This window comes from Eretmochelys imbricata, chromosome 5, assembly GCF_965152235.1.
Source record: "Eretmochelys imbricata isolate rEreImb1 chromosome 5, rEreImb1.hap1, whole genome shotgun sequence".
NCBI lineage: Eukaryota > Metazoa > Chordata > Testudines > Cheloniidae > Eretmochelys > Eretmochelys imbricata.
Window position 1 is genome coordinate 73,851,292 of NC_135576.1, and position 19,587 is coordinate 73,870,878.

A 19,587-nucleotide genomic window follows, 5' to 3' on the forward strand; every position below is an offset into this window, starting at 1 on the left:
GCGGTAGGATTTTTTGGCTACTGAGGACCGCATTATATCAGGGTAGAGGTGTACTTCCATTAACTTGAAGCCAATAGGAGTTCCCCTTCATGCCATGCACGGGGTACAGAGATCCTCCCCTACATGATTGTTGGTTCAATGGGCCTACTACACAAGACTGCTGTGGACCTTAATCGGTTAAGAGAACCTTATGCAGGCTTCTAAGCAAAGGTGAGCGTTGTCCATTAAGGAGGAGGATCATATTCTTTAGGACTGCCAAAAGAAAAGAACAGGAAACTTGAATTGTGATTCTAGAAAGAAAAGTTGAGGTGGGGATATGCAAAACAGAAGTTATTCAGATGATGAAAAATTGATTGTGCCCTCTTCTTTGGGACAACCTTTTCTGCATGTGGAACATTTAGCTATGCTTTTGTATCTGTCAGGGCTAGCAAGTCTATCAGATGAAACCAAAGACTATCTGGTGTAGCCAAAGGAACTTTAGTATATGCTACGGAAGATGTGGTAAGAACTCAGGCTATAAAACACGTCAGGCTCTTTGTCTGGGTAGGTTCCATCAAGATTCTTACATTAAAATGTCACCTAAGAGTTTGCTGCAAGTTGATTCACTGATAACGTAATTACCCAAAAATGCGAAGTCTTTGATTCTGTGAAGTATGGCACTTCTATGTAATTCCTTTAAAAGAAATCAGAATTTTGATTTTTTTTGTTCGTCTCCTGTTAGATAAGATCAAATTTTCTAAAAAATCAGTTATCCTTGCCTTCACATCTGCAAGGGAAACCAACTTAAGCAAATGATTTTGTGTGTGTGCTTGATGAACCAGGTTGACTGTGCTCCTTTAATAAGAGTCATTACAAATTCCTAATAGTCTAGAGATACCAAACTGAAAATGTTAAAAATAGGACTTCTATTGTCCCATTACTGGGTTTCTAAATCAGAGGTTGTCTTTAATTACCACTGGGGTTTTTAAATTTTTGTTCTAGGAAGTATGTAAACTAATACCTTATTAACAATGTGGTGGCAGTCAATAGATCTAGCACTAAAGCTGCATTGTAGAACACCATTCATTATTGAACACCATCATTTAAGGTAATAAGACACTAACCCCGCTATCATTTTCCCTCGTCATAAATGTTAAATGTGCCCATAGTGTGCACTTTAGAAGTTCCTTCGTTGTAATTACCTGAACCTAAAGAAGCAAGGAATTTCAAGATAAAGGGACCAAATGCACAAGTGGATTCTTCACAGTTACTGATTTTATTAAAGGCAATAAAACTTACTTGAGTATTGTTTGGAAGAAGAAAAAAAAGTGAAACAAAGTTTAAAAACCCAGCAAATAGACTGTGTTTACATATAACTGTGAATTAACTTGAAAAGTCTCAGCTTTAAATTCATTATGCTCAGCTGAATAAATACTTTAGTCTTCTTACTAGATTTAAGTAAGTTTTACATGGCAAAATTTAAGAATATTAAATTTTAGCACATAAATATATCAATACTATTAATTAAAAAATGAAAGAGACCTCTACTTTGCTTTGGGCCTGAGAGATGCTTTGTATTGCATTGCCCTATGGGGAAAAGCTTGAGCCTCGTATCCTATTTGAGATTCACAGGGGAACCAAGCCTGCATTGCTTCCTGCACCTCCAAAGGAAAGACAAGTTGAGGGAAAAATCTAGCTGAGCACACCTCAGAGAATTTGAAAAGGGGCCAACCAGTTGCAAAGTAAAGACAGTAGTTCATTAAGACCCTGATCCAGCACAGCAGTCAAGAACAGTGTTGCCAACTTTTGCAATTTTACTGCAAGTTTCACATTTTGTGTTTTTTCTAGAAGCCTCTCAGCTGTCGTTCCCCCGCACCACCAAAAAAAAAAAAGTGTCTAGCCCATATGGCAGTGGAGAAAAGCTTTAGAACATGTAAGTGCCCTATAAAGGCTCAGAAACCAGAATACAAATAAAAAGAACCAAATTTTATTAATTTATAAAAATCATGATTTTTTTTAAGCCAGTGGGGGCACTACAAGTAGTGTCATAATTTTTTGCAGGTCTGATTCATGGTTTTTAAATGTTTGGGGTTGGCAATACTGTACTTATTTAATTTTATATGCATGAATATTCCCATTGGCTTCAGACAGCTCATGGTTATAATTAAGCATATGCTTAAGAGATTTGCTGGATTGGGCCTCAGATGCCCCTCATTAACTGTCAGTAAAAAATGACAAGACTTGCTCTGGCTATTAGACCAAAATGGGAGAATCTGCTTGGATGTCTCAAGTGTCTGCCTAATTGAGGTCCAGACTGGTAAACACTGAAGAGATCACTAAGAAACCATGCTATGCCAGAGACTAATAAAATGCTTTTGCGTTAAGATACAGGATCTAATGGGTATGAACTATGAAATCTGGTCCAGAGTCCAGTTCACCTTATCCAAAGATAGTAAAGCTCAGATCTGGCGTTCTCGTCCTGGAGCCATCTACAGTACCTGTAGAGACAGGTTTTTAGAAATACCTGTGTGTACGAGAAGTGAAGTAAAGTTTTCACGTCTATGATGTTTGAAAACTGGGGAAGATACTTATTAAAATATAGTTTGGGCATCGCTGACAGCCTGAAACTGTTTCATACAGACCTGCCATGAAATTACATAATCATTAATTTACTTTAATTTCCAGCTTCAAATAAAATATTTTATGGTGTAAATATTCCATGCATAAAAATATGTTGCATTAGGATAGTGCTGTCATTTAAAAAGAAACACATTACTTGTAAAATGGACAAATCAAACTTCCAATGTCAAATTAATAATAATGAAAAAAATCCCAGAAGTATTAACATTTTAAAAAGCAGAAAGAGGTATTAAAAAATCACCCTCCCACAAGATTATACATAGCTCTCCATTCTAACCCAAGAAACGTATTAGCTATCCTCATCCCTTTCCTTCGTAGTGTTTGTTAGTACTCTGATTTTGTCTTTATTAGGCCTCAGTCTTGCAAAGACTTAGCATATGATATGTTTAACGTCAAGGGCTTGTCTTCACTACCATGCCACATTGGCTCAGCTGCATCCGATGTAACACATCTGGTGAAGACATACTATTTCAACAAGAGAGCACACTCCTGTCGGTGTAATTACTCCACCACTTCAAGTCAATATAACTTATGTCACTCGGGGGTGTTTTTTCACACCCCTGAGCAACGTAAGTTACATCGACTTAAGTGTTAGTGCAGACAAGCCCTCAGTCTTTGCAGGAAGTCTAGGCAGATTGCTGCATTTACGCAGAGCTCTACTGACTTCAGTTGGGCCCTGCTGCAGAGGCCTCAGTCCGTTTGCACATTGTATATTGCAGAATTGGGGCCTAGGTTTGCAAACTGTTCTGGGCAGGGACTGTCTCTGCCTGTGTGTTTGTATAATACCAAGTTCAAAGGGGCCCAGAATTCACTGGAGCCCTTTGAGCTATTGTGATACAAATGATAATACTGTACTATACTATACCTCCATCTCTCAATATAGTAATTTAAAGAAGGATAAAATGTTGAATTTTAAAATGTTCCTGTTTTAGAATCTGTTCAACCTAATTAAAAATTGCTTATTATCACAGTGCAAGCCTTCAGCATGTGGAAAAAAATCACCTACTGTAGAAAAAGCAAAATATGAAGAAAACTCCCTTTCAGATAGTTTTATCAACACGCTTTAGCTTCTTACCTCTGTGGCTGCCACAAGTATATGCAGCCGTGGCCTACTTAATTCTTCCAATTACTTTAACAGTTTTTCTAAAAGGCCTTAAGCATTGGTTGCTATGTGAAAAATTGTTCTTCCACACTGTACTCAGTAAAAACATAGCTCTTGGTTCATCTAGTTTCCTCTGTTGTAGCATCTTCTACTGTATCTTGACTTGATTAGTTTCAGCAATCTGTTTTAAAAGGCAGGTTTGTTTCCTTGCCATCTAAGCGTTTGCTCTGCTTTAAATTTTCACAGCATCTGCAGAATGGAAATGGAAGAGTTTCATACAGTTTTGTCAATGCTTTTTTTAGTTTTATAAATTCAACAATCAAGATAAAACTTGGTGCCTTCTTCTTACTGTTTTGGCAGCATTCGTAATATTGTACCTTTTGACTTCTACAATCTCTCTACTTTCCTGGCAAACAGATTTTTTTCTCGGCTATTATTAAACAAAATCTTCTCTTCAGAATAACTCTATCAAGTAATTGTATTGTATTTTCTAATGCCACTACTTTACTTTACATTTTATTCTAGTTTGGTTTCCTGTTGATGCTCTGTTTATTGCAACACTTCAGCTTTCTTACCAATTTTGTGGGAAACTTTGAGTAGTCACACTAATGAATTCTTAGGGAAAAAAGTCTCTCAGTTACTGGTCAAATTTCAGGGCCTTCAAAATTAACTTATCCAATTTTTACAGAATGTCTCCATTTAAATTTTGGAAAGTTTAGGGGTTGAGAACAATGCTTTTGTTTTCAAGTGAAATAGTCCTGAAGACTGAAGTCCTTTCTCTATTGTATCCACAGCTAAAGGGACATTCTGGGTACTAATCAGCAGTACAGGTTACCTCACCACTCACTCCCAATGTGCTTCAAACTTGTCATCGAGGGACCACCTAGTGGGGAGAGCGTAATTCAATCTCAATGTCTGTTCAACCCCTGAGTCTGCTGGAACTACTAACAAGGTTGCCAGTTGTGATGGCCATCTCGATGTGGACACCTGCCCACTGGAAACTGGACTGAGACTAATTCACTTCTCATAAGCCATCCAGGAATCAGATGGTTACAGTTTGGGTTGTTACTAAATGTAGTATGTCCCTGTGAAGCCATCTTATATTTGTAATGTAAAACTCCCACAACACTATGAAATTGAGTCACATACACAAACTTTTCGAGAGTGGAGCAGACAGAGGGTGCTCTACCATTCAAGAATGTTAACCTGGTCCCTGTATGTGCTCCTGGATTTAGTTCTGCAGGGCTCTGAACCAGTTTATGCTGTATTTTAATAATTTTACTTTGTTCCCATAGGTAGGATTTTCTAAAGCACTTAAGTGATTTAAAAACACAGATATCATAGTTTTTTTAGGTGCCTTTGAAAATTCTACCGTTAGCCTTGTGGCATCTCTTCCTTTGTAAATTATCAACTTTGGATTTATTTCCTTATATCAGTAGTTTTTTGCTGTCTATAGTATCTGCCTAAAAACCTGTTGCCATTGGAATTGAAGAAACAGTTACCCTAATATGTTTAATATTTTCTAATAATGTCACATTGAATTTAGAAAATTAGGATTAGATTAACTTTTTTAGTTATTTAGTTAATCTTTCTATATTCATAAAACACAAGGACAGTATACTGTCATTTTGTCAAACTTATATGATATCCTTCCTCCCCAGCCCAACTCTGGCAAACAAAATCTTTCAGTAAAAAGAAAATCAATGCTGTCATCTAAAGGTTTCTGTAATTTTAAAATTTTTATGTTTAGAAATAAAATTACTTGAAATTGCCGTTGATTTTTTTTGTAAATTCTCAGTTGCTGTCACAAAACCCCTCATGATGCCACTTTTATCAAATAAACCCAATAATTAGCAGATTTTTTGTAAGAATAATGATTTTGTGAATTAGTTAAAACATTACAAGGACTAAAGAGATTATTCCCTCCAACTTTTAAAGGGAAACTGAAGACATGTTTAAGCAAAGAATAGAATTTCACTTTTTATGGTAGGAGAAAAGGTGAAATCACTAGGTGAAAAAGTGTGAGATCACTGTTATAGACATCAAACGTGTAAAATTGTATATGGAGAGTTGTGTACCTGTGGAATCCAAAACAATGCCTCTCAATATAATTGTAGCATCACATGTGGCTATTACATAAAGAATGACTCTAATTAATACAATCCATGCATATAGTTGCAACTGTACCTATTCCTAGAATAGCAACTATAAAACCATTTTTCAGGAAGATGCTTTCACTTTTACTTTCACATAGTTCTTTACTGTGCAATCACCTTGCATTTATATAGTGCCTTTCATCCTGAAGGATCCCAAAGGGATTTACAGTGAGGTAATTTTCTCTCTCTGTCTCTCATATTCATTTAATGTGCCTTTATTTATGCTGTACACACACACTTCATCCACTCCTGAAATGAATATTAATTGTAACCTGGTACAAATTTTATTCAAGAAGTGTGAAATTCACCTTACTAAAGCCCTTTTTGCTGGACCAACTAAGACGCAAATGGTGCAGAGGGCAAGGTTTGATTTACCAGCATTTGAATGAATTTAATTACAAGTGAATAACCAGGGAATTTAAGTACACAGACTGTAATTACCCAAGTCAGAATTTGGCCAGAATACTTGTGAAAAATGCCATGGGATCTTTCATAAATACGAATGGTTAGGACCTCTGTGTTTCTCTTCTCATTTGAAAGATGACACCTCCAGCAGTACATCATTCCCAAATACAAAGCCTAGTCATTAGTTCAGTACTGACTTGAAGGGAAAAACGTCACATACTCCAGTCCTAACTGTGTTAATACACCAATACAACAGTGGAAGAGGATAAAATAAATTTAGATTCTATGATTAAATGAACTGGATAGTTCAGAAATAGGGTAGCACAGCATTCTAGCCATTCATCATTTGATAAATCCAGATTAGTCATATCTCCTTATTGAGTGGTAAAAAGGAATTGAGGTGGAGAGCCATGCTCCCTTGTGTAGCCTCATATTGCATGTTTGAAGGGGCTTGTGCCTCTAACAGTGACTTTTTGTAGAGTGTTTTGGGTTTACTGGCTGATGAGCTTCCTACATTCTGTAGGGCTACATCACAGGAAACAACTTTTGTGTAGGAAACAACCATTTGGTATGTTCACTGTCCCCTTGTGTCATCACAATATCTGATGGTAGTGGCTGCACTTGTGGGACATCAGTGCTGGCTTCTCTTAAATATTGCAAATTTGCCATATTCGCTAGCAGTCAATGAGAAAATGTGTTTTGGTAAAATAAAAAAAAAAAAGGTAAGAAAATTCAAAGCCTTTTAAAATGACATACTGTGTGTGTTGCGTATTTTTTATTTCCTTTAGTAGATAGTATGTGTGTGCCAAATTAACCATTCTATTTATATTTACATATAAATGTGTGTGTATTTGGAGGTGTGCACACTAGAAATAACTACAGTTGAATTTTTCAGTGATTAGACATGAAATTAACATGTTGTAAGAGCCCATTCTTACAAGGGATTAATCATCACAGCAATTACAAGAAATAGAACTTCACTTTACTACCATATAGTATAGAAGCTGTGAAAAACAGGATCTTCCATATTTTGATCTACAACTGGTCCAGAATTCCATAAACAAGCCTAGTGAGTAGGTCTTACTGTCAAGAGGCCCTGCTCTGCACAGCTTCATAGGGTAATAAAATTAGATTATATTTCTTCCAATTCCCTTTCTAGAGCATAATCTCAGGTTTTTGGTGTCAAATAATCAGTAAAACTGAGAGAGCTGAGCATTTGAGATGTACCTCCTTCTCTCTTTTTTTCAGGACTTGTTATTTAAGTGTTGCATTTTTTTTTAAATCATGATTAGACATTCAAATATAGCACTTAATTTAATTAATTCACTGTGAGACTAGTTCCATGCCAATGATTGTTTCAGTGCTTACATGCTGAAATAAGAGCACAGGAAATCAAATGGGCATTTTTTTTCATTATAAAAATAACAAAAATACAGGATGGTTCGATGAGGAAAACAAAATATTAAAGCATAAATTTAAAATTAATCAAAATTACTATATTATACATGTATAATTTAGCTAAATTTACATTTCAGTGGGAATCTTAGTTTTTGAGTTTCCTGACTTTTGATAATTAAAATTTTCAACCTAATTGGTGTATTGGAGTTTTTGTTTAATAAGCAGTATTTAATAAAGTGATAGTCATCTGCAGCTTTTTCCGTGATTATTATGGCCTGTATATAAGTAAAATATTGGTGCTTTTGGGTGGAATTTATATGATATATTATGATAAAAATGCTGGATTAGTTGATTGTTTGTTTCAGAATGCAGCAGGAAACAGCTGTTAGTTTATTACCAACTTTCTTTGGGATTATATGGTAGGGACAGGGGAAAAGAGTGAGCATTTGAAGACTGATTAATTATGTGGAGCAGTGTAATATATGTTAAGCCTTCATTTGATCTCTTCACAAGGAGATGAATTGTACAAATTGAAAGGATTCTACCCTCCCACCCCTCCCCCCCAAGGAGAATCTGAGAGAATTACTGTTAGAGCTCCACGGTCAAATTCTTCTAGTGATGATGCTGGCTAATGTCAGTGTTGTAAATGCTGTCTGAGGACCCTGAGGTGGGCAGTTCCTCAGGGTGGGGAAGCCACAGGGACAGTGATCACCACCTCTCCTGTATCTTAGGAGGAAGGGAAAGAGGCAGTGGAACATATGGTATGTCTACACAGCAGCTGGGATAGTTCTTCCCAACACGAGTAGACAGACATGCATTAGCTCTGCTTGAGCTAGTCTGCTAAAATAGCAATATAACCACAGTGGGATGAGCTAGCTGCCCAAGTACGTATGCACGCAAATAATTGAATGGGATTGTATTGGGGCAGCTAGCTTGGTCTGCCTGTGCTGCTGCAGCCATACTACTATTTTTAGCATGCTAGCTTGAGCAGAGCTAGCGCATGTCTGTCTTCCTGCACTGCACTTCCTGCACACTTCCTTCTAGCTGCTGTGTACAGATACCCACTGAGGGAAGGGCAGCTGAAAAAGTGCGTGTTGCTGGCTGAAAATGGGATGTGGACAAGATGTGGTTTTATTTAGTGCATCCCTTCAGCAGCCCTGGTCATCAAGTAAAGCTGCATGACCTAACAGGATCCCCAAAGGAAGGTGGCTTTGGAAACTCTTCCTTCAGGATGAATTCCTCCAGTGTCATGAGGAGTTCTGGTTGGCTTATAAAGATGCATGTGAATCTGGCTCCTGAACTTCTCTAATTAAAAATGTGCTCCTTTATAAGTTACCGTTGTGAAGAAAAAATCTAGCTGTGCTTTTTAAAGATTTAAGCAAATGACTGAAAACTTGCAATTCGATTTTTAAATGTATTTGATTTTTATATGTATTTAGAGATAGTTAGAATTCAGTTAGGTTCAGTCAGGTGTTACATGCTGTGGGAGAAAAAGAATAAAGGTTGTGGGGTTTTTTTGGTTAAATTTATGTCAGAAGGACATAATGGTTTTTCTTGAAATGAGAACAAAACTCAAAAGCATTTAAAACCGAAACCAATGATATTCTTCCAACAAGATAGCTTTGGGACTGAAGTATATCCTAACGGAATGGAGGATTGAAATGTGTTTTCCTTACAAGAGAGACATATGCTCCAATCTGCTGAGAATTCTCCTCAGTCATGCATTGCTTCTTTAACTAGCATGGTTGTTAAACATAGATCCTCTCTGTCTTTCTTGCTAGCCTTCATCACTGTAGTAGCAGAGTGCCTCCCATCTATATAAAAGTAGGAATAGCAATCTCATTCTACCTTCCTAGCTTGTTGGAGGTATAGTTACATGTTTGTGATACTTAGAGGGAAAGCTAAGTTGAGGGACTGGTGCTTGCCTCTAGTTCTGAATGTAGTTGAGATCCATTGTCATTCTTATCTTTTCTAGTAGTGAGTTCTGCAATCTTTGTTCAGCTCAGGCGAAAGTTCCATCCCCTGCACTTTTGAGCATTCTCTTATTGGTTGACAATTTCACTGTTATGATGAAGCATAACTGTGTATAATCACAGAGTGGTGGTGGTTGTGAATGGAGTGGTGCTCTTTAGGATCAGTCCCATAGAAAGTTTTGAATAGTAGAACAGAGACTTTGAATAGTGCTCTGAATGCAACAAAAAGCCAGTGCAGGCAGTGGAGTACTGAGATGGTGAGCTCATTGTGACCTGGGGTGGCTGAGTAGGTGGGCTGCAGCAATTTATATGAATTGGACTTTTTTCAAGATGTATGGATTCATTCCTGGATTAGATGAATTACAGTAATCAAGCATGGAGGTCACGTATGCATAAATAACCACGTCCAGCTCTTGGTCTGAAAAGATGGGGTGAAGATGTCAGATTAATTGTAAATGGACGTGCCTGTCTTCTGATCCAGTGGTAATAAGGAGACCAACAGGACTCTTGCAGAAAGTGTGAGGTAATGTAGTGAATATCTGTTCGTTAGTGATAATTCCTGTACCCTGTGGAAGAATCTCTTTCCCGCTTTTGGTTGTTCCACAGCTGTTAAATGACAGTAGTGCTATTATGCTAACAGTGTCTAGTATTGTATTCCTTTTTCAGTGAATACTTCCACTGAAGTCAATAGGGATTTTGCTTGGGCAAGAAGTGTGGGGGATCTGGTCCCAACTAGACACTGCTTATGATGGTACAGTATTGAAGTAAAAGGAGAAGAAATACGGTTTTGTGGTGGAGCCATTTCTTTCCGTCCCAATTGCAAGTTCACCTCATGTATTCTACTTTTCCTTCCAGGAGTAAAAAGGTGTCTACAATCTGCTTGCCTGTGGTATTCTTTTCTTTTCCTTAGAGGCATGTTAATATCTCATGGATCGCTTTTGAAAACCATTCAGTATAGGAAACAATTCTTCAGATATAATTTTTATTTTCTTTATTTCTCCTCTCCTGCCCTTAATATTGAAGACAAACATCCTGTTTTCATGGATGTCCCTAATGGTTCATTTATCCCTGATGTGTTTTCTTCAGTTAATGTAATTGCTATTTTTTGTGACCTCATAATTGGTTGCTCTGGAAAGGACATGATGTAGCAAAAGGAACATTCTTTCTTTAGATGAATATCTGGGAGCAGAAAATTCCTGATAAATATTTTGTTATTAAAAAAATGTTTAAAATTGTAAATGTTACAATATACATGTTCATAACACTTTTCAATAACATATCTGAGAGTGACTTTATATTCGTATAATATCAAATAAATATAAAACCATATGGGGCAGAAATTAAATTTGTATGCTATTTCCCCACGAAAAACTAGGGCAGAAAATATAGAAAAGCAAAAAGCTCTCTCCAAGCAGAGTGTTTTTCCTGGTGTTGGAAGGTCTTTAAGAAGCTGAGCATTACAGCACTGTGCTGTGAATCTTCTCCATTCACCAGGACTAAACTGTGATACCTCAGTGCACTAGTCAGTGAGTATAAAACACAATCCAAAGAGAGCTGAAATAAAAGAGAACTCCTAATTCTCTCATGGGATGTTGGGCTCAGCACACAATAGGGAAGGCATTGTGATGACGCCAAATGCTCTTCTGGGGCATTCAAGCTCAATTTAACTTCCACTACTAACCCTGCTTTCATGAAAATACTGCCAAGTGCGGAAGGGAGTGAGACAACTCAACCATATCTTAGGACAAGTTAGTTTTAGCCATTTGAATTGAATTTTAATAGATTAATTTGGAAATCTACTCAACCTGAAATTTCATTTAATAGGAACATGCAGAATTGTAATATGAATTAGACTGGAAATATTTATTTCAATAAACTTTTATAGACAATGGGCCTTAATAGGCCTCAAAGTGGCATATTCAAGTCATTGTATGTTACTGTCCTTTTCAGTGGTGAGCACTGTGGTGTTAGAAACCAAAGGTAGAGGACAAAATGATATTCTAGTTCCCATAGCAGAAGTGTCATGTCTATGCTGTCTTTTGTACAGGGTTGGAGATCAGGAAGCACTGAAAATTGATTAGTATTGTTGTGCTGTTTTTCTAGCAACCTTGCACCCTGATTTTGAGCTGGAAAAGAAAAGAGAAATCTAGTAGTGGCATTAGGCATAGGTGCCTTAGGAAGTCACCTAGGCCTAGGATACAATGCTATGGAGAGTGCCAAAATAATCCTGTAAAGGCTTTATTTGACCTTTTTTCCTTGTTTTGATGTTCATGAAGCAAATTTCAATTTTGCTGTGTCTGGCCAACAAAAGACACTGTCACAGATTTTCACAAGGATTTAGGCATTGCTGTGCTCAGTGCTGAAACACCTAAGCCTCATTTTCAAAAGGAATTTACACACTTAGGAAACAAAATCCAATGGAGTCAATGGGGTTTAGGTTCCTAAGTGCCTAAATCCCTTTTGAAAAAGGAGGCTTAGGCTCCTAAATCATTTAGCTGGGACAATGATGGGCGCAGCAATGCCTAATTTCCCTTGAAAAATCTGGGTCACTCTGCTCCAAAGAGAGATGAAATAAAAGAAAACTCCTAATGCTCTCATGGGATGTTAGCAGCCAGTAGCCACCACTCACCTGCAGTAGAGAACAGAAGTTGTGTGTACTGCCTTCTGGGAGAATGCAGCAGCAACAGCTGCTGTCGTCCTTCTCTCTTCTCCCCCTCCCACAACCTGAGACCTTATAAAAAGACATTTCAGGCTAATCACAGACCAGGCAATGAATGAAAGGAGAAGACCCATGGATAAATGAAAGTGTGTCTGTGTGGGGGGGGGGGTGGGAGGAGGGGGGAACAGCGTGATTTGCATGTGGGAAAGATCCAGGAACAAAGGAGTAGAAACTGTCTCTAGAAGGTGAAGGGCATGAAGAAACCTCATGAGCCCATCTCAAGAGGCATTTGGCTAAACAAATAGACTGACCAGTTTGAACTCCCAGGAGTTCATCTCTGGAGGTGGAGGGTAGAAGGTCTTGGAATACATCTACCATTTAATGGGTCTGTGTGTGATATTTGGAGGAGGGAAAAAAGAATGAATTTAGGGAAGGAAATGGGTGTGAGGGAACAAGGAGTGTGCCATAGAGAACAAATAGGAGGAATGTAAAATATGCTAAATACCGAAAAAGAGGAAAAGAAATGAGACCCAATGGAAGAGGGAAATAGATGGGATGAGAATGGAGAGAGATGTGGGAAGAGAGAAGAAAATAACATAAAGGAATAAGGAAAATGAGAGAGAGAAAGGAGATAGACCAAATATAGGAGACAAAATCTAAGAAAGAAAGATGGAAGAAGGGGAAAAATAGAAAAGAGAGTAAGGAAGGGAAACCACTTGAAGGTTGATACATTCTTATTTGATTTATTAATGTACCTGCATTTTAGGGATACCTCTTGAAGATGTGATATGAGATGTGATTTATTCTATCTGTTACTTAAAATCAAATATCAACATCTCTTCATTTTGGTAAGAAATGAGAAAAAATCTTCTGCTAGAGTACTAGTGCACCTAAAACTGACTCTGAAAAAGTTAAAGAAAATCTTATCCTTATCCTATGTAAAGTGCCTATGTACAGTTTGATGCTTATTGTTTAGTTGTTGGTGATTTTTAAACTAGATTTATCATTAGAGGCTGAATGAAGAGATCACATTTGTTTGTTTGGGTGGGGGACACACCATATACCAGATGAGGACATATTACATTTTCTACCCCAGCCTTATAACCTCTTCTGGCTCTCTTCCCACTGCAACTTCAGCGCCCTTCTCTCCTCCTACTTTTTTGCCATAGTTGGCCACAGCAGCTGCACCTATCCTCATCTAACCTTTTGTTCACCAACCCACGTTCTTTCTGATCCACTTCCTGATCCCCTGTTGTCCGGACGGGATACCATTTCATCTTGTGCTTCAGATTTCCTCTCAGGAGTGCAACCGCATCAAAGCAGAGGAAAACGAAAATGAGGCTGATGGGTGAAATATCAGGCTGGTGGGCCTGACTTCAGTGGTAAGGGTCCAGTCCCACAAGGTGTTGCGTATTCTGAACTCCCATTGGTTTTACTAGAAGTTGCAGACACCTGGCACCTTACAGGAAAGGGTGCCAAGGCCTGAGGCAAGAAAAGAATAGAGCAGGAGACATCAAAGTGGCCTTTTAGACAGAGGTAGCTGAACATCTTTCTAGATGGTTCTACTGAAATAGGGACAGAATTGGTTTTATGGAGCTGATTAGGGCACTGCGGCAGTAATTCCAAACAGTGACAACATGGTAAACTAGGACATGTGATTACCCAAACTTAAAGATCCATTTTTCCTCTCACGTGAGTTTCGCATGGGTGGAACTCCATTGACTGAGGTCTTGTCTGCACTTCGGGGGCTACAGCAGCATAGATGCAGCTATCCTGCTGTAACCCCACGGTATTGATGCAGACTACAGCAATGGAAGGAATTTTTCCATCACTGTAGGAACTCTGCCTCCCTTACTGATGGTAGTTAGCTCCACGGAAATATTCCTCCATTGACCACAGGTGTTATGTCAGCACAATTACGTCACTTGCGGGTGAAAAATTTGGCAAAGCTGGGGCATTCAAGGCGGAGAATTTTTTATCCTTCTGAGCAATGTCAATCTAAGTTTTTAGTGTAGATCAGGCCTTATTGGATTTAGTTTTGATTTGCACTGTTATAAATGAAAGAAGACTCGGGCCCAATGTGTAATTTTTCTACAAGATAAAAATTCCATTTGAAAAACTAACTCACTATCATTTGTACAGCGATAAGGAAAATTGAATTAATTATATTCCTGTCTAATCCATCTTGGCATCAGAGCACAATATTTAAGATTGACCATAATAACTGTAGACATAAAATCTAGTAGAAGGAAACGGCATTAAACAGTGTAATGCCTGTCTTTTTTTTGTTTTTGCACTCCGGATCAGCACATGTGTGTGTCTCATTTGGTGTACAGATGAAATTTAATATTTTCTCTTTTTACAGGATATTTAAGAATGTAAATTGCTGTTAAAATTGTTTGAATCTAGTCTTTTAAGTGTTAAGAATGTAAGCTTCATGGTTGGATCATGACTTTGTGTTTGTGTGTGTGTTTAAATTCATCCAAGTTTAATAGTCGCTAAATTTAATCCAGTATTGAGAAGACAAACAATAGAGCAGAGAAGGATTTAAAGGGAAAAGAGTCTAGCTGTAATGCATTTCATATTTAGTTACTGCTGATGTGCTGTAGTTACATTTACACATGAATTTTGAACTGACTGTATGGTTCAAGCATTCATTAGTACAGTAGATTTTTAGACACTTCGCTACTTATAGACATTGTTAAATATTCCTAAATGAACATCTTGCTTGCAAAATCTGCTCACTAAATTATTCAAATGAATCTAGTTATGTGTTCTTTACTAATCCCACAGTATACTGTAAAATTAGTCATGGATTACTGTCTGCATCTGGTTGGTGCTACTGGTAGTGATGTAATTTCATCCTTTTGTCACAAGAATAGATACAGTTAATGACTTTAATTGGGTTCATTGCTTAGTATACCTGAAAATAGTTCCATGTTTGACTTCAGGGGGATTTTAAGGCTTTGTTTTAGTTAGCCCATTTTGAAACTATATGTTTTAAAATTATTTTTTGGGAAATGGGACCGTTTAGTTATGCATAGCGAGACAATAGTCAGTGGTATTTTTTTAATTGATCACTTTATGAAGTAACTTTATCTTATCTATTTTATTTCACATATACTAGCTGTTACATTTTTCTTTAAACGGTCTTTTTTTAAAATGTGTTAAAAGTAGGCTTAAAAGATTTGTTGTGATTCCTTTAAAAAAAGAAAAGGAGTACTTGTGGCACCTTAGAGACTAACCAATTTATTTGAGCATAAGCTTTCGTGAGCTACAGCTCACTTCATCGGATGCATACTATGGAAAATACAGAAGATGTTTCTTTAAGGCTTAAAAGTCTTTTACTATTTATCTGTATACTTTATGCATAAAATGGGTATCTTTATATAACGTCCACATATGTCTCTTCTTTAAAACAGCTTCCATGGCTATCGTTTTTTTAATAATCATTTTTTTTACCCTGAATGAAATAGACTTGATAAAACTGTCTTGTTTTTTTAATGCAACAACAGATTTTTGTTGTGGTTAAATACGGCTCTAGAGAAATAACTTGAGAGTCTAAACATGTCTGGAAAATTTAGGCTCAGGGATACTATATTATCAAATAAGGATGTGACAGGTTTAAAGGTGAAAGAGATTTGTCATATTTATATTAATGCATGTAAACTAATTTGTCCTGTATTTTGTAGCCTCATTTGTGACATTTTGTATCGCATTATGATGCACATCAGAGCATGTTGGCACATATTTCAATAGGCTGGTGATGCAGAGCCTTCCCTATTATTACTGCTTTTCAATGTAGAAATGAAGGGTTTTTGTCCAGTGTTGGATATCTCTTCTCTCAAAAACACAAGAAGAAAGAATTGGGTTTTTTCACCCAACAGCATTGGTGCTTGCATATCATTGGGAGCCAGAAATCATATCTGGGCAAAATTACATATCAAACTCAATATACTTTATCACCATGGTAATTTCAGCCAAACTAGTTCTTTCTATAAATGGTAATAAGGGAGGAGAGAAGGTAATACACCAAACCCTCGCTGGAACGTAGGGTTCGGGATCCATGTGCGGTACTGCGTTAATGCAGGGACCGTGTTATAGCGGGGGCCACGATACCATAGATCCCAAGTTAAATATTTAAATTTGGGATCCATCGCCGCGACCGCGCTATATGCGAATCCACGCGATAGTGATGCGCGCTCTAGTAAGGGTCCGCTGTATGTCATTTGAAAGATGCACATATGCATAAATGTGCTTTAAAAGTTTTTATAGGTAACAAAATTATAATTTGTTTTCCTATAGGTATAAGAAGTTTTCTTTAATATTTTTAAATATATATACACACACCACACATACACGAGAAAGAGAGAGAGAGAGATGGGGAACTTAGGCACAGGGAGATGAAGATCAGAAATTTCCACTCCTTTTGGGTGCCCAATTTGAGATATCTAGGACCTGATTTTTCAAAGTACATACCACTATATAGCACTTTATACATTCAAAGCACAGCTCTCCTTGATTGATTTCAGTTGCAGTTGTGAGCACTCAGCATGTCTGCACATCAGACACCAGTGACTCAGTTCAGGCCCCAAGAAAATGAGGAATTCAAAATTAGTGACTCCCTGTGAAAAATTGAATTTAAGAGCCCACCACATACAAACTCTGTGGCAGAGGCAGAGATATACAATCCATTTCTCAGGGCAACACTCAACTGCCTTAACCCTGAGACCATCATTTCTCTTTCTGCAATCTCTTGCCTCGTTCACCCTTTCCAATTTCTGCAACAAATAAAGCATGGGTTATACCAGAGTCTCCTTCACTACAAACAGTGATTCATCCCCAGAGCAAGTCCATTCTGTCCGCTGCAAGCCATAGGGGTCCTGTGGAAAAAACAGTATGCGATCATGTAATTAAAGACAGTATGCATTATGATATACACGGGCAACCTTAATTCTGTCATTTTCTAACTTTTGAGTTCTTGACTTTGAAACCTTAATATTGCTCTTTAAACATAGGGGGGTGTGTGTGTCTAGTTTCCTATATTTTTAAAAAAGCAAAATGATTTTTTTCCCATCATACAGTATCATATTGATACCCACATGGATCATCAGCAGGGTTTGGAAATTTTAGATCCACTGCACAGATCTCTGCCACTTGAGCTAATGGATAATTGATAGCAGTCACAGGTTGTCATCTTCTATGGATACTTTGCCTTTTGGTTTCACAAATATTTGCTGGCAGCATGGGAATGATGAGACTCGGGGATTTTGGGTTCTATCCCAGGCTCTGGAGGGGAGTGTGCTATAGTGGTCACTGTCTGTTCTGCCCTATCCTCTCCTTGTCCCAGGCTGCTCGCTCCTCCCCACCCCCGGCTTCTTGTCTCTGGCCTAGTCTCCTTAACTACCTAGAACCAGTCTTCATTTCTCAGGATTCTTAACCCAGTTCCAGTTTACTTGCCTGCCAAGTGCAAGGCCCATCACGCTGGATTCCCAGTCCCAATCTCCTTGCCCAGACATTCTCAGCCCTGCCTATAATAAAGGCTGTGTATGTTAAGATGTATATGAAAATTATAGACATGTAATGTATCTCTTTCTTCCATTATTGGTATGTTGCTTGTTAGCTTAGACTGTAAGATCTTTGGAACAGGGACTGTGCTCTTCTGTGGATGAGAACCCATTGTGGATGCTGCTTAATACAAGTAATGATAAATAGTGAAGAAAACTGTGTAGATTCACTGGAATGTACAATCCATGACTCATAAGTCTTTTTCATGGTTTGTAAAAGCCTCAATCTTCATGTTTAAATACAAATAAATTGTGCTTTTTGGCCAAGAGAACAATATATTTATTACAAATTCCAAGTAGTTCAGGTTGATTTAGTTAAATGTCCACTCACATAAACTAGAGCCCTGCTATTGCAGTGATTGTCACCTTTATAAATACAGACAGTAGTAAGAAAAGATCTCATATTTAATGAATCTTTTAAGATGCACCTAATTTTTTTAAAGTGTAAATAGTAAGTTGGATAAAATGGTACAGAATTCATGGAAGGCTTAAATTAAAAGGTGCCATGAATGGCTAATGTAAGTGGAAGTAACCTTACAGAAGATGGTTTAATAGGCCATTGTTTGATTTATTTTTTTAAATTCTAAGCTTCAGTGAAACCTAAAGATAAAGGCATGGTTCTTTTTTAATGAATGACTTCTTAGGAGTAGCAAAGAGTCCTGTGGCACCTTATAGACTAACAGACTTATTGGAGCATAAGCTTTCGTGGGTGAATACCCACTTCGTCGGATGCATGTCGTCGTCTTCTTAGGAGTAGAACTCCTTGTTTGAATGTGAGTGAAGATCTGGTACATTTTTATGTTTTGTCTCTTGGGCTTATTATAGCATTGCCTGTTATACGCCATGCCTCTCTGTGACCATTTGCTTGTCAGTTACATAACTCTGATTGTGTTTTTGTGAAATGCATATTCAGAAGCATGGTAAGCATTTTTTCATAATAATTTTGTATCAATGAATGTGCCTTGTTTAAAATAGTATGTTCAGGTGTAATGACAGATAATAAGGCTTTTTTACATTGTATTCAATATGTTTCACTGTATTGACTCTACATCATTGGATGACTTCAGTGAGAGCTATTGGGTGATCAACACTTTCAAAAATCAGGCCACTTATTTATCTCTTCATTTAAATATGGATTTAAGAGCCTAACTTTAGACACCCATTTTGGAAATCCTGGTCTGTTTTTGATGTATGTTTGTTTATACCTTTTTATTTCAGTGACTAACAGGATGTCATTGTTAAAACTCATTGTTAAAACTTTCGGAGTGGCATAAGAAGGTCCCAGAAGTCCCTAGTGCAAGAATAGGTTGGGGCCCCCTTCCTGATTCTGAAATCTGAGCCCCCGAACCTACCCCACTGTCTCCCAGCACCTCTCATTCCTCCAACAGCTCACTGCACTGCACCATAACATATCCTATGTGCTCCCAACCCCTGACCCGTAGATCCCCAGCACTTCCTGCTCACCCATAGCCCAGCAACAACTCATCACCCAGCTTTGTTTCCTGACCACTCCCTGGCACCACTTGAGCTATGCAGTTCCAGCCAGTAGTTTTGCACAGCAACTCAGCTCCATCCATCACCTGCCCTGCCCTCACATAGTGTCGGCCAAATCTGAGTAATGAGTGATGTTGCGACCTGGCACATGGGGTTGCAACACTCCTTAGGTTCAGCCCAACCGCCCCTCTATCATGACAGAGGGGCAGCTGGG

At 37.9% G+C, this 19,587-nt stretch overlaps 1 protein-coding gene across 6 annotated transcripts in view; it reads left to right on the forward strand.

Annotated features, from left to right (window-relative positions):
* The window catches only part of COMMD10 (COMM domain containing 10), a 159,116-nt gene that overhangs the window by 74,750 nt on the left and 64,779 nt on the right, over nucleotides 1–19,587 (forward strand). Inside the window, exon 6 of one of the 6 annotated variants that reach the window (XM_077817352.1) lies at nucleotides 4,516–7,810. The exons of the other annotated variants lie outside the window; for them this stretch is intronic. Coding sequence (XP_077673478.1) covers nucleotides 4,516–4,539 — 24 coding nt within the window. The 3' untranslated portion in view covers nucleotides 4,540–7,810. Of the gene's footprint in view, nucleotides 1–4,515; nucleotides 7,811–19,587 lie in introns of those variants that run through there. 6 annotated transcript variants of the gene reach the window in all.